General features: G+C 38.7%; 1 protein-coding gene across 2 annotated transcripts in view; it reads right to left on the reverse strand.

Annotated features, from left to right (window-relative positions):
- The window catches only part of DMGDH (dimethylglycine dehydrogenase), a 79,286-nt gene that overhangs the window by 56,781 nt on the left and 8,470 nt on the right, over positions 1-14,035 (reverse strand). For both annotated transcript variants that reach the window (XM_061430035.1, XM_061430036.1), the window contains exons 3-6: positions 12,726-12,824; positions 10,848-11,012; positions 7,518-7,722; positions 679-927 (exon numbers count right to left, since the gene is read on the reverse strand). In XM_061430035.1, the coding sequence (XP_061286019.1) occupies positions 679-927; positions 7,518-7,722; positions 10,848-11,012; positions 12,726-12,824 (718 nt within the window). The remainder of the gene's footprint in view (positions 1-678; positions 928-7,517; positions 7,723-10,847; positions 11,013-12,725; positions 12,825-14,035) is intronic.

The raw sequence follows: 14,035 nt of genomic DNA on the forward strand, positions 1-14,035 counted from the left end.
GATTAAAACCCAAGATACCTGCTTAGGTGACCCAATCCTTCATCTGGCTTTGCAGAAAAGTTTCATGAAAAAATTTAAAAAAAAAAAAAAGTAAATAAATACAACAGGTTCTTTTCTCCCTTACAGAACTTGAAAGAGAAACTATGGTACCTCCAGAGTTAGCAAGGAGGCCTAAGCTTTTCCCACATCCATTTATGCAGCATGAGACAGTTTCAGTTCGCAGTTCAACCTATCCTGTTCTGCTGTAGATTTCAAGGCTTTCATTCTTAACAGGCTGCATGCCTATCTCTGATACCTGTTGTGTTACCAACTGACAAAGCACAAGAGGAGCTGTGTACAAATTTAAAAACTAAACCAAGTAAGCAGAGGAGTGAGAAGGAAGTGGGGAGGCAGGAGGTTGGTGTGGCCAGGTAAAAATTACCTGGGGCTTTCCAAAGCAGAGGGGAGAACTTTTTTTCAGCCTTTCTACAACCAACTCTCTTTCCTTACTCCCTGCTGTGATTGTTCAAAGGGATATGAGAACAGAATTTACCTCAAAGCCCTCACCTCCAATGTTCCAGGTTATCTATTTGATAGTCTAGTATCATGGTGTCATCTCATTCTACAAACAACCCAGAGCAATGGGAAGGACAACATATATGTGTCTGACCTGCACACGCCTCTATCTGCGGAACCCACCTGGGGGGACTCCACTGGTGACCCATGAGTCCTGAACCTTCATTTTCTCCTGACTTTCATATGGACCAAACAAAAGCCCATCCCTTTCCTGTCGGAGGTAAAATGATCCTTCCAGGTCACGGAGCACCGGGAGTTCTCGCTTTAAAGCTTTCACTTCAGGGATGGTCGATGTGATAATATATTGATGTTGAACTGGAATGAGAGGATGTTCCAGTCCAATCATCTTACCTACTTCACGAGCCCAAAATCCTGAAATAAGAAAAAGTATTAGAAGATGTCACTTCACATAAAAATGTACCACAGATGCCATTGATATGGCTATTTCAATTAAAATAAAATATTTAGAAGAATTCAGTACTCATGGCAAAGTCTAAAGAACGTCATAACAACACCAATGAACTTATCCATGATACAGAGATAGACTCATTGGCATAAAGAACAGACTTGTGGATGCCAAGGAAGGGGAGGGACTGAAGGGGAGTTTGGGGTTAGTAGATGCAAACTGGTGTGTATAGGATGGATGAACAACAAGGTTTTAGTGTATAACACAGGGAACTATATTCAATAACCTGTGGTAAACCATAATGGAAAAGAATATGAAAAAGAGTATATGTGTGTATATGTGTATATACATATATAACTGAATCACTTTGCTGTACAGAATTAATTAGCCCAACTTTGAAATTCAACTATACTTCCTTAAAATTAATTTTTAAGAAATGAATGTCCATAACAACTTTAAACTTTTTGTCATTGCAAAACTGAATGGGGGAAGAGAAGACAATATTTTATACCACCCCAGAGTTCTGAAGAATCTAAGGGAACTCCATTCCTGAAAAAGTATTTTGCCTATAAGCAAAGGTATGGGGGAAAAAATTCTTTGAAGGAAAAAATAAACAACCCAAATAAATAAAATGTCACAAATATTAAAAAGACGGTAATGGACTGACCTTACTTATATAACAGGGAGGTCAGGCAATGAAAGAGACCCCGTGTAGCTGTGATCAGCAGAATAATATGCATAATAAAACCCTGCTAGTCAGCCCTCTATCCCCCAGACTTTCCTCTCTTCAAATCCTGGGAGCCTAAAATTCTACAAATACAGAATTGTTCTGTCAACTTAAAATTTGAAAATGTATATACTTTGGGAAAGAAAACAACTTAAGTTCTCTGTTATATTAAAAGTTTAGTTTGGATATGTTTGTAAGACCCTTTATTGCAAAGGCAGAAGGCATCTTGAGCAGGAGGGAGGTAGTGCCCCAGCAAAGGGGAGCGGGCCCATAGGTAAGTGAGCATTCTCACAACCTGCTTCTCCCTTCACAGTGTGCACGGGAGCATTGTGCACTAATATTAGTAACTAATATTACTTTTTTCTAATTGCAAAAGACAGAACCAGATAAGTTGTGGCGGAAAGGACCCTTGATTCTCTCCCCTCCTCAGTGACTCTTCAGTCTACAGATGTGGAGCTAAAGTCCAAAATGATAAGGAGACATGCCCAAGCTCATACTGGGAGACTCTGGAGTGGTCACATCTTATTGGTTTTCTGGCTACAGAAAGACTATTCTAAAAATCTGAGACATATTCAACTGAATAAAGGTATTTTAGAACCTAAAATGACAAAAACAATTATTTGTCAGGGATACAGGGCCACCTGACCCACCAATGATTTACTGAGGGGATGGTGGGTCCTGTTTGCTTGTTTCATAATAATGTTGAATGATCATTCTAATGATTAGGGAATCTTCCCCAAGTTATTTCTTTAGAGGTTGCATTCTCTGAACTTTTAACTATTTCTGGGTGTTGTTGTTGGTTATCTTTTTGGTGGGGGCAACCTGGTAAGGAGTCCTGAAGTCTCTGTCACTATGAAGTTCAGAGCCAGACACAAATTATCAATCGAATATGAAAACCCTGATGTTGTTCTCTTACGGGACATCCAAACATCACTCTTGGATTCTCTTGTTTTGTTTTAGCCTGACAGCTAAGCTGGTCATTCTTGGATAACAGAAATGGGTGTCCATTTGCAAACCAAAAATCTTACCTGGGGGCATTAGAGCTGCCTGCTGGTCTTTGAATAATTTAAAGATTTAATTTATTCTTGTTAATAGAAAGATGTAGATTATCAATATCAAGACTTTGCAGGATAATATAGTAAAGCCACATGTTCTAGTTATATGCACTGGAGCAGTTTTAAAATATAAAAAGTCAAAATATTTAGCCTAGCATTTCAAACCACTGCAGTAATTAATAAGCTCATTTCAATTAAAAACAAAAATTAAAGAAAATAAATTCTGTCCTACTCAAACATATTTACAAATTTCTGAACCTAATTGTTTGCTTGTTAATATACTTCATCATTAAAATAAAGTGGAAATGTATGTATAAGCATCATATAACTATCTTACTCCAAATCCCATAGCAAGCCCTACACTGTCTTCCCCTACACTGTGGTGATGTTTGTTGGCATTCTCTTCCTCTATATGTCAATCAAGTTAACCCAAATCTTGCCAGGATTACATGTTAACCCTTGCTAGATCACCCACTGACCAAGTTCAAAGGGAAGAGAAACAAGTGTGGAGGAATCTTCTATAATCTACCATTATCATCGGAAAAACATAGAAGAGTCAATAAAAATGATCATTAGAAATGGCTTCCATTTTAAAAATGCAGTGATTAATAGAAATGGAGTTTAAATGAACAGCACGGGTTTGTGGACAAGTTTACTTCTAGTAGATGGTTTATACAGTGACATTCTCTGAGGCAAAGCCTGGACAAAATTAAGCACTTCTTTTTGGCTGAATACTGGACTTCATGTTGGCATGACCCAGTCACATTTCTGATTTACCGTGTTAGGAAAATTCTGAAGTAAAATTTACAGTGTTAACTTGGGCTTAATGAGTAGATTGGAAATGAGGTCAAGAGAAACATTCATCATCAGGCATCACAGCAAATAGCTCCTGCCCTTGCCTTTGAGCTGCTCTGGAGCTCAGGTTGGATCCCCAAGGATCTGAACAAAGCTGTGTTCAGAGCAACGTTAAAGGCAGGTTAGCCTATTGCACACCAAGAGGTCAGCAGGGTGAGAAACAGTTCCTCAGCTCTGCTTGCTCAACAAAAAGCTTCCCACATTCCCTCTTCTGAAGGAACAAGATATACAGGAAACACTGATATAACAGTGTTTCTCAAAAGATATTTACAGTCCATCTGATACGACAGTATAGTACTACCTGGAGCCTTGTTTAAAATACAGCTTCCCAGCCAGACCACCTGGGAAACTTCTCATGGTGACTCTTATGTACCTAGCTTGAAAACCAAGCTCTGTGGGAAGTCAGGTTACCAGCAGAATGTGTGCTGAATGACCACAGAGCAACTGAAAGGAGCGGGGAAATCTTAAGGCGGGTACCAAGAAGCTATACACCCAATGCTAGTGTTTCCCAGACCAGGGCATAGGTCTTCCAGGAAATAATTACAGTAATCAAAATTATTATCATTATTCTACTGAATTTGTTTAGTGCTTTCTATGTGGTTTAGTGGCTAAGTTGTGTCCAACTCTTTGCGCCCCCATGGACTATAGCCTGTCAGGCTCCTTTGTCCATGGGATTTCCCCAGGCAAGAATACTGGAGTGGGTTGCCATTTCCTTCTCCAGGGGATCTTCCCCATCCAGGGATGGAACCTGGGTCTCCTGCATTGCAGGCAGATTCTTTACCAACTAAGCCACTAGGGAAGTCTCTTATCTGGGTACTTCGCATTATTAGCTCATTTACTGATCATAACAACTTGTTGAGATGGCAATTAGTGTTCTTGCCTGGAGAATTCCATGGACAGAGGAGCTTGCCAGGTTACAGTCCATGGGGTCTCAAACAGTCAGACATGACTAACACTTTCACACACATCTGTTTTACAAATGGGCAATTTTCCCAGGTCACACAGCTGGCAATAATGTGTCTCTGGTCAAGAGAGCCCCACTGCCCTGGACAGTGCTGGAGATACATCAGCAAACTGAAAAATTTTTGCTTTTAGACTTCCCTTTTCATGGTATCCTGAAGACTTGGCAGCCTCCCATGGTTATGGTGCAGTTGAGTAACTAATAGCGGCCTTTACATCTTTTACATTTTGGTTCCATTTCCAATCTATATCCCAGTGATGTTAATTAGGTTTCAGAGCTGCCAGAAGGCTAGCTCTGAAATTTATGAGACATCTTGGTCTCACCAAATAACTCTGGGAAACATTCCATCAGACACACATTCTAAATCAGGTCAGTACAATGCCTTCTGCAGATGGTTGCTTTTATTCATAAAATCAATCATTGCTAGCTTGAAGAACAGAAGAGGGTATATCCAAAACTTCACCCCCAATTGCTAAGGCTTACATTTAGGGGAACCTCCATACTTTAGAAAGGTGTTTTTAAAAAAACAGACTCCTCCATACCTTCCACAGACTACTAATATGTGATAAGTTAGATTTTCTCCAATAATGTTTGCCAATAGAAGAAAAGATGGAGAAGAAAAGGGGAGAAAAAAAAAGATATGGGGCTGAGATGTGATCTGAATGGCATAAAGAACTGAGAATTGAGACAACACAGTTCTTTGTATGGCTTCCCAGGAGGCTCAGTGTAAAGAATCTGCCTGCCAATGCAAGAGAAGCAGATTCAATCCCTGGGTTGGGAAGAGTCTCTGGAGAAGGAAACGGCAACCCACTCCAGTATTCTTGCCTGGGAAATCCCATGGACAGAGGAGCCTGGTGGCCTGCAGTCCAAGGGGTCGCAAAGAGTCCGACACGACTGACCAACCAAGTGCACAAGCACACAGTTCTTCATACAACTGTGAACAAGGAGCTACCTGGAGTTATCAAGACCTGAGGATGGAACTCAGATGTGGCTGAGTTAAAGGCATCAGGAGCAAAGGCATTCAGAAGCAGGACATCTGAAGAACAGTTTTTCTGATGCTGCTCTGGGATTTGCTTTTTGAGGCCAGCACCAGAAATATTTCTCCAGGACCTCCTGCTCTTGTTCTCCTCTGCCCAGGCCACCCCACAGGATTGCACAGCTGCACAGAATACCTCATTTGGTAACCAATGTCCTAGACTTAGGTCAGATCTCTTTGGAAATTATTCTTTCTCTTCAATGATTCCTTATTCCTCACAAATTGTGCTTTAGAAAAAAGAAATATTATGATGGCAATGAATTGTATGAATAAATATTTATCCATTTTAGGAAAATAAGAGATAAATGTGTTAAATTAAGGTCTTCTATGTTATTTCTCAAAACAGTTAAGAGCATGCGGCTGCCTGAACCATTGTGTAAGAAAAATCATGGGGTTTGTCCAAGTCTCTCTGAAATGAGTTCAGTGATCAATGAGCAATGTCTGTCACAGGTGCTGGATAAGAAGTCAGAGAATGTCTGTTTAGTATTTACTATCACTATGAAAACTGTCAAATGTTTTTAGAGGCTGAATTCATGAGACCATAAAGAAAGTTGCAAGATGACAACAAATTTTTGCTACTTGGAAAAAGAGAACGAACAGTTTTATTGCCTTAGATCTTCTGGCAGAATTTAGACCAGGTGTGCCCAAGGACAGTGATGGGGGGCGGGGGAGGGTTGGAGGGAGTTCCTGATGGAGATTTCCTTGGGGGCGGGGCAAGTGAAGTTCAAAAACAAAGCAATGCTTTTGCTTTTATTTTTTAGGCAAGTCATCTTACATTATTTAGAATTTCAAATGATGGCAAAGAATGAGATTTTTATGCTTTACAAATGGGAGCATGGATTGGAAAGTCAGAAATACTAACATAAACTCTTAAATATTGAAGACATTACTTTTTCCAGGGTCACTAAAAATGTTTTGTTAAAAAAATAACATCAAACAGAAGATACAATCTAAAGGAAAGAATCCTAAGAGTACTTGCTTCTGGCATGTTCTCATGGCATATCATCTGATCTGATAAATAATAAAGGTTGTTTTCACTTTGTAAATATAAGCAATGACTCAAAGAGCAGACCATGAGAAAATCAACAGCTGCCTCATGCTTATTTTAGGTTTTAAATTAACCATTATGTACCATAGGTAAATATAAATTATTATCCCAGGTTAGACAGCACAAGCAGTTTCATTTGCACAATAATTTATTTTTAGTGTGTTATTTGAAAATTACTTCATAGGCGAAGGACCTGATAGAAAGTATGTTAACTCAAGAATCCAAAGACCCAGGTTCAAGTCCTGGTTTTGACATAACTGTCATTTTGCCAATTAGCATAATTGTCACTTTGCAATAAACATAAACTTCTTGAACTTTGATCTTCACAAATGGAAGATGAGTGAGTTGTTAGATTATCTCAAATATCCCTTTTGGCTTCAACATTCTGAGTCTAAATTGTAACAGAGCATACTAAAGAAAAGATTATGCAATACATTTAATGAGTTAAAAGTTTTTTGAATAGAGTCAAGTAATCAAAATGGATGAGAAAGGATACAAATGATCAAATTTGCTCTAAAAATCAAAAAGACAATGCTCATGAATTTGAACATTAGAATTTGGTTATTATTGTAAAGAAGGCAAAAATTTAGGAAGGAAAAAGAAGCATAGTTTGGCAAAATATGACCCGGAACAGAATAAGATGGAAAACCAACTTCTTATGGATAACCAAGGGCAGCATCATATCTCACATATGAAGAACAAGGTGATGGAAGGAGAGATTTGTAGCTCAGAAACAGACAAAATGTTCAACATGAGAGCATCACAGTGTTTCATAACAATGTTTAGAGTATAAAACATTACTTTATAGCTAAATATCTTATTTCTTTGCCACTTGAAAAAAAAACAAAAACCCACTATTGGAAAAGATGCTTACCTGCAGCATTCACAATTCTATTTGCTCTCATAGATCCATGTGGTGTTTCAACATCCCATGTTCCATCTGACCTTGGTTTCAAAGAAGTCACTGGGGCAGGATATTTTAAAAGGGCACCATATTTCCTAGCCCCAGCCGCCAGGGCCATAGTTAGAGAGTACGGATCAATGTGACCATCTCCAGGATTATACAGTCCAGCTAAAATCTAAATGGATCATACAAGAGTCAATATTCAAATGAATTTATATATATATACTCACTCACTATCCTGCCAGCAAATACTTAGTAAAGCTTAACTTTAAAAATGCATCGTGGCATCAGATTGCTCCATCTTCACTTTATTTTCCTTGTCCAAGGTCAGACCTAGGTAGGAATCACATTTAGAGCCAAGTAAACAAGCTATTGGAAAGAAGTTTGCAATTGTCTCCAACATTCATTCTTGCCTCCCCTAGAAAGCAATGGAAGACAAATGTTTTTTTAGACACATAACCACTAAGAACAAAGAGTGTCCAATAGCTGGCAGCCATTCGTTCCAGCTGGTAACTGAAACTGTTACAAAATTCTGGTCAATGAAATGCAAATGAAAGTATCACAGTCACATGAATCATTTTTAAAAAACAACTGGCATATGCCTCTTGTCCCTTCTTTGTCCCTTCCTCCACCCTGCTGCCTGTGAGGCAGACATGATGGTTGGTGCTCTAGCTGCCATCCTGGAATAAGAACAAAAGAGCCACACCCTAGGAATGGCAGAGCAGTGATTTAGAAGGCAACTGGGTCCCTGAAGCCTTCATGGAGAAGAGTCACCATTCAAGCCCTGGACTACCTAAATAAAAGAGAAATAAACACCTATCTTGTCTAAGCATTATTATTTTGGTTTCTGACATCTGTAGTCAAATCTAATACTAATTGATCAGTTATTTATATTTAATTATTTAATATTATTAATAAATTCACATGTTAAATATATAACTGGTATCGGGGAAATGTGTACTTGATTCAATCATTAAACAACTTGTTCTTAAATACCTACTTTGTGTTAGGGCTTGAGATACTGAGGGAGAAACAAAGAAGAATCCAGCTCAGATGAAACAAGGAGGGAGCAATGAACTATATAGTTAGTTCTCACCTATTCAACAAAAATCTATTAAGCACCAAGTATGGGCCAGAGGCTTTCGTCAATTTTTTTTTCCTGCATCTATTGAGATGATCATGTGTTTTTTATCCTTTATTCTATTTATCCAAAGTTACATTGATTGATTTTTCAGATGTTAAAACTAACCTGGCATAAGGGATAAATTCCACTTGGTTATGCTAAAGAATCTTTTTTTTATAAGTTGCTGAATTCAATTGGCTAGTATTTTGTTGAGGATTTTTACATCAGTATTCATAAGAGATACAGGTCTTTCTTTTCTCATGACATCTTTGTCTAGTTTTGGTATACATTCTGGCCTCATAGACTAAGTTGGAAAGGGTTCACTTCTCTTCTATTTTTGGAAGACTTTGTGAAGAATTGTAGTAATTCTTCTTTAATGTCTGGGCCCAGTGAAGCCATCTGGGGCCCAGCTTTCCTTTGTGGGAAGTTTTGGATTACTAATCCAATCTCTGGTTACAGGTTTAGTGCAAGAGAATTTTTATTTCAATGGCATTTGTATTATTGTAAACTTCTAAATATCACTTGTCTTCCCTGGTTAGTCAGATGGTAAAGAAACTGCCTACAATGCAGGTCGGGAAGAACCGCTGGAGAAGGGAATGGCAGTCCACTCCAGCATTCTTGCTTGGAGAATTCCATAGACAGAGGAGCCTGGTGGGCTCCAGTCCATGGAGTTGCAAAGAGTCAGACAAGACTGAGTGACTAACACACACACACACACATCACACTGGTCTTTTATAATGGATATGTCCTTATGCAGTGATCCTCTATCTATTTGATTTGGAACCCTGCCCATATGCAGAGAATACTCTTCCCACATATTTCCACTGCCTAATTTTCTTGAGAAAAATCTGTGATGGTGAGGACTTGCAGCAAAGCACCCCAAGATTGACATATAAACAGAATATGCTTCCTAGTAGTGGTGGCAGAATGTTAATGCATACGATGCGATGCAACACCAAACTGCCATCGCACTGGAATCACACAAAACTATAGACAAGGGAGTGCAGCAGCCTGTAAAGACTCCCAGAGGCAAACAACCCCAGCTCCCAGATCAAAGCTATGAACTCTCTTGGATCAGAGACACTGCCGGACTTACCAGGGAGAAACACAAGCCTCTGCTTCCCTGAACAGCCCTGCCTGATACCCTGAGGTAGTATGTATAAAGGAGTCAGAGAGCCTAGGTGCAAATCTCTGCTCCAACTTTCTAACTGGATGGTCTTGAGCCCACTATGTGAACCACGCTGCAATTTCCTGTTTCTTGATAATGTGTGGGTGTGTTGGTGTGGGTAGGTTCAGTCGCTCAGTCCTGTGTGACTCTTTGTGACCCCATGGACTGTAGCCTGCCAGGCTGCTCTGTCCATGGAATTTTCCAGGCAAGAATACTAGAGTGAGTTGCCATTTCCTACTCCAGGGGATCTTTCTGACGCAGGGAATGAACCCATATCTCTTGTGTGTCTCTTGCATTGGCAGGCAGATTCTTTACCACTGGGCCATCTGGGAAGCCCAAATGCTTCTTATTTTTATTGTGAAGATTAAATGAGATTATACATGTGAAAGGCTTAGCAAATATCTAGTACATAATTATGTGCTGTAGTGTGAGGTAGTGCAGTATTAGTCATTTTTACTATTATTCAAAAGGGATTATCACTCAGCAAAAAGACACTAAATATCCAAATGGATTTTCTCAGCCAAATTTGGTTAGATCAATAACCTGATACAGAGATTGTCAAGCTAGTTTATTTGAGTTAGGTGATATTTGTGTAGCAATATATATTAGGGACAGCATGTATTTCTATCTTTGATTTTATAAAAAAATTATTTAATATATTCTTTCTACACACACATTTATCACACGCAGTTATTTTCTTTGCATGTCTCAAGCAGAAGGTTTATTATAAAAACCTCTAGATCTGAGGGACACAGTAATAGAGAGGTATTGAAAATATTTCCTTGGTTGTCATAGGTAGAAAACTAATCAGATTGTTCATTACTTTTGCTTTATTTAACATACATAATATCCCACCTTCTCATTTACCCAAACTTCAGCATTAAACATCTGATTTTGTCATTCAAAATGTATGCACAAAGTTTTTCTATTTTTAATTAACTGTCTAAAATAACATTTTCTAATCTTAATTAAAATTAACAAATGGTGAAAATGCCCTTAAGATAAATACCTTATTCATGTTGAGTAAAGGAAACATTTCTTGAATTTTTTCAGGTTCAATAATATACTGCTCTGTTGCATGCCAGCGAGTCCGAGTCATTTGATATTTAAATTCATCTACCCTTACAGGAGTGGTAGCAATTCTGATACTACCTGGCTGATGGAATCCCACCACCTGCAACAATGATGCCAATAAAAACTCATAAGTAAATCATGATTTGGCACTCAACCATGGTTCTTCTCCAGCACAGTAAAAATGCAGGTGTGCCAGAAAAGAGATTCACTCTGCATGATAGTGATAACTACACACCATGTTTGCCGCATACAAAAAGATATTCATTCAAGGAGTATTCACTAAGTGCCTCCTCTGAGCCAGGCACCACACTAAGCCCTTAGAGATGCTGTTGTGAACAAGAGAGAGGAAGACCCTGCCTGGATGGAGCTTACAGTCTGCAGGTAAAGACAGATAGCTAAATGCATAATTACAACGTGAGATGGTGTTCATCTACAGAGTGGAAGAAAATTCTGTGGAAAAAGAAAAAGTTGAAGAAGGAACATGAAGAATTAGAATGTTGCAACAAGGAGAATAAGTATGAACTGAAAGAAACATTCATTTGGCATTTACTGAAGTTCTTTACTTGGCCAAGCACTCAGCGAGGCCCTGAGTGACAGAGATCAAAAACGAAGTCCTTGGACTTCCCTCGTGGCCCAGGGGTTAAGAATCCATCTGCAGTGAAGAGACATGAGTTTGAGTCCACATGCTGTGGAGCAGAAAAGCCCAAGAGCTGTAACTACTGAGCCTACATGCCGTAGAGCCTGTGCTCTGCAACAAGAGAAGCCACTGCATTGAGAAGCCCGCACGCTGCACCTGGAGAGCAGCCCCTGCCGGAGCAACTAGAGCCCGCACACAGCAGTGAAGACCCAGAACAGTCACAAGGATGCACTCCTTATCCTCGACTTGCTCAGAGTCTGTAGGAAAGACCAATTAAATAAAGTAAATAAAGCAACAACCACAACTGAGAGAGATTCGTGTTATAAGAGGGTGGTGCACTCATGTTCTTAGAACCAAGAGATGCACACTCAGTCCCATCTGATTGCTGGGTGAAGAAAGTTAGGGAAGGCTTCTCAAAGCAGATGACTGCCGGGAAGGTGGAGGGTGATGCTGAAACAGGGACCAGAGGGAATATCATCTCAGAGACAGAGATCAGCTCAATCTAGAACTGTATATAATTAAGAATAGCTGAAGCATATAAGCAGAGCAAAGAGTGGCAAGAGAAAATGTTGGGAAAGCAGGCAGGGCTTAGCTAATAAAGGGCCCTCTGGCTTTTGTCCTGTAGACTGTGGGGAGCCATGTGATGGTTTTAGAAAAGGGAAATGGCTTGAAAATTTTAAGTAGACTTCAGTCAGTCTATGGATACTTTTTGCCTGCCACTTTATTTTGAAAGTACTAATACAAATGAGATGAGATGAAAATAAAAGTAAGGGGCTTTAAGGGAAGTACTTTTCAAAGTCATGTGACAATCTGGCATGTATGATCATCAGATCCTTTGCAAATCAGGGCTGAAAGGCTCTGATTTCTTAGTTTCCAGATATATAGTAGCTGACCAAAGATATTTTTAAAGACTGCTTTTTATTCTCTTCTCATTTAAAAAATCAAGAGGAGCAGGTAGTTACATGGGTAATATACTTCAAGAAATTCAATTGATTGAAAAGCAAGCTCTAGAGGTTCTCATCTTAAACTCTCATCAGAATCTTCTACCACGTTAGACATTTCACGTCCCATAGACATCACTACAGACAGTGAAACATGATGATATCAAAATCCTTCAGTAATCTTCTGTATCTCAGAAACTGACCTAAAAGATAATTTCAAGTTAAATGCATTTACCTGTCCAGTTTCTTCTTCCAGTTTCTCATAAAGTTTGATGCTATAGTAATGTATTTTCTTTAAGTTTATTCCAGGATGAAAGTAAGTTGTTAAACCTGCCTTAAAAGTGGGAAGGAAAGGAAATACCAAAAAAAAAATTAACATTTTCAAAATGTTAATGATTTATCTGTTAAGAATTAAATTACTGTTGGTGAGAAACTGAGAAGTACCAGCCAGTCCTTTGGGGGTGAAAATACATCAGAATCAGTTTGAACACACATTGCTTAAGGCTCATGACAGTTATAAGAACCCATCTGAACCACATAAATAATGCAAGAACCAGCCAACAAACATATACGTTAAGTCCATAAAAGTTATTAGAGAAAGAGTTGTTTGCAGATTCAGAAATGGGATGACTTAGATGGAATCACTTATGTTAGGAATATGCACTATTAGGAAGAATGGCGGGGGGTGACATATAATGTGGACTCAAACTAACAAAGCATATGCGTTCCCTTAAGGAGAAGAACTATGAACAAGCAAACAAAAAGTTTTCCTTGTCCCAGTCCCCACCATTCCCTTGAATTGAGCAGCCCTCCTGTTTCATTTCTTGAAATTTCCAAAAGTGAAGAACTAAAACATTCCCAAGAACTAGAGCCTGTTGAGTGGTAAACAGACTTTGGTCATAGCTTAACCAGTTTCATGAATGAGCACATAGACTCTACCCCACAAATATTTCCTAAGTCAATACTGAATAATCCGTTTCAAGAAAATATCTAAATACTACATTCCAAAAGCTCTTCTATCAATTCTAGCAGATATGATATAGCATCCAGACAAAGAATTTGAAGCAATGATATGAAGCAAATTTTCTCAATTAAATGTCTGGGGCCCCATTCTGTAGCTAATTTACCCTGGAAGGCTCATCCAAACACAATCTGTTTAAAATAAAATCTGTTTAGGAGTATTTATAAGGTTCTTCTAGGATTGTATGGGGCATTTGGTTCTCTTGAACTCAAAGACACCCCCATTAATATCATATGATATCACTTAGATGCAGAATTTAAAAAAAGATACAAATGAACTTGTGTACAAAAAAGACACAGACTCACAGATGTAGAAAACAAACTAATGGTTACCAAAGGGGAAAGGGCTGCGGGAGGGATAAATTGGGAGCTTGAGATGAACAGATATACACTACTATATATAAAATAGGTAAATAATGAGGATCCACTGCTTAGCACAGAGAACTATGTTTAATGTTTTGTAATAACCTATAATAGAAAATAATCTGAAAAAATATATATATCTGAATCACTTTGTATTATGCT

The sequence above is a fragment of the Bos javanicus genome, chromosome 10 (genome assembly GCF_032452875.1).
Source record: "Bos javanicus breed banteng chromosome 10, ARS-OSU_banteng_1.0, whole genome shotgun sequence".
Lineage (NCBI taxonomy): Eukaryota > Metazoa > Chordata > Mammalia > Artiodactyla > Bovidae > Bos > Bos javanicus.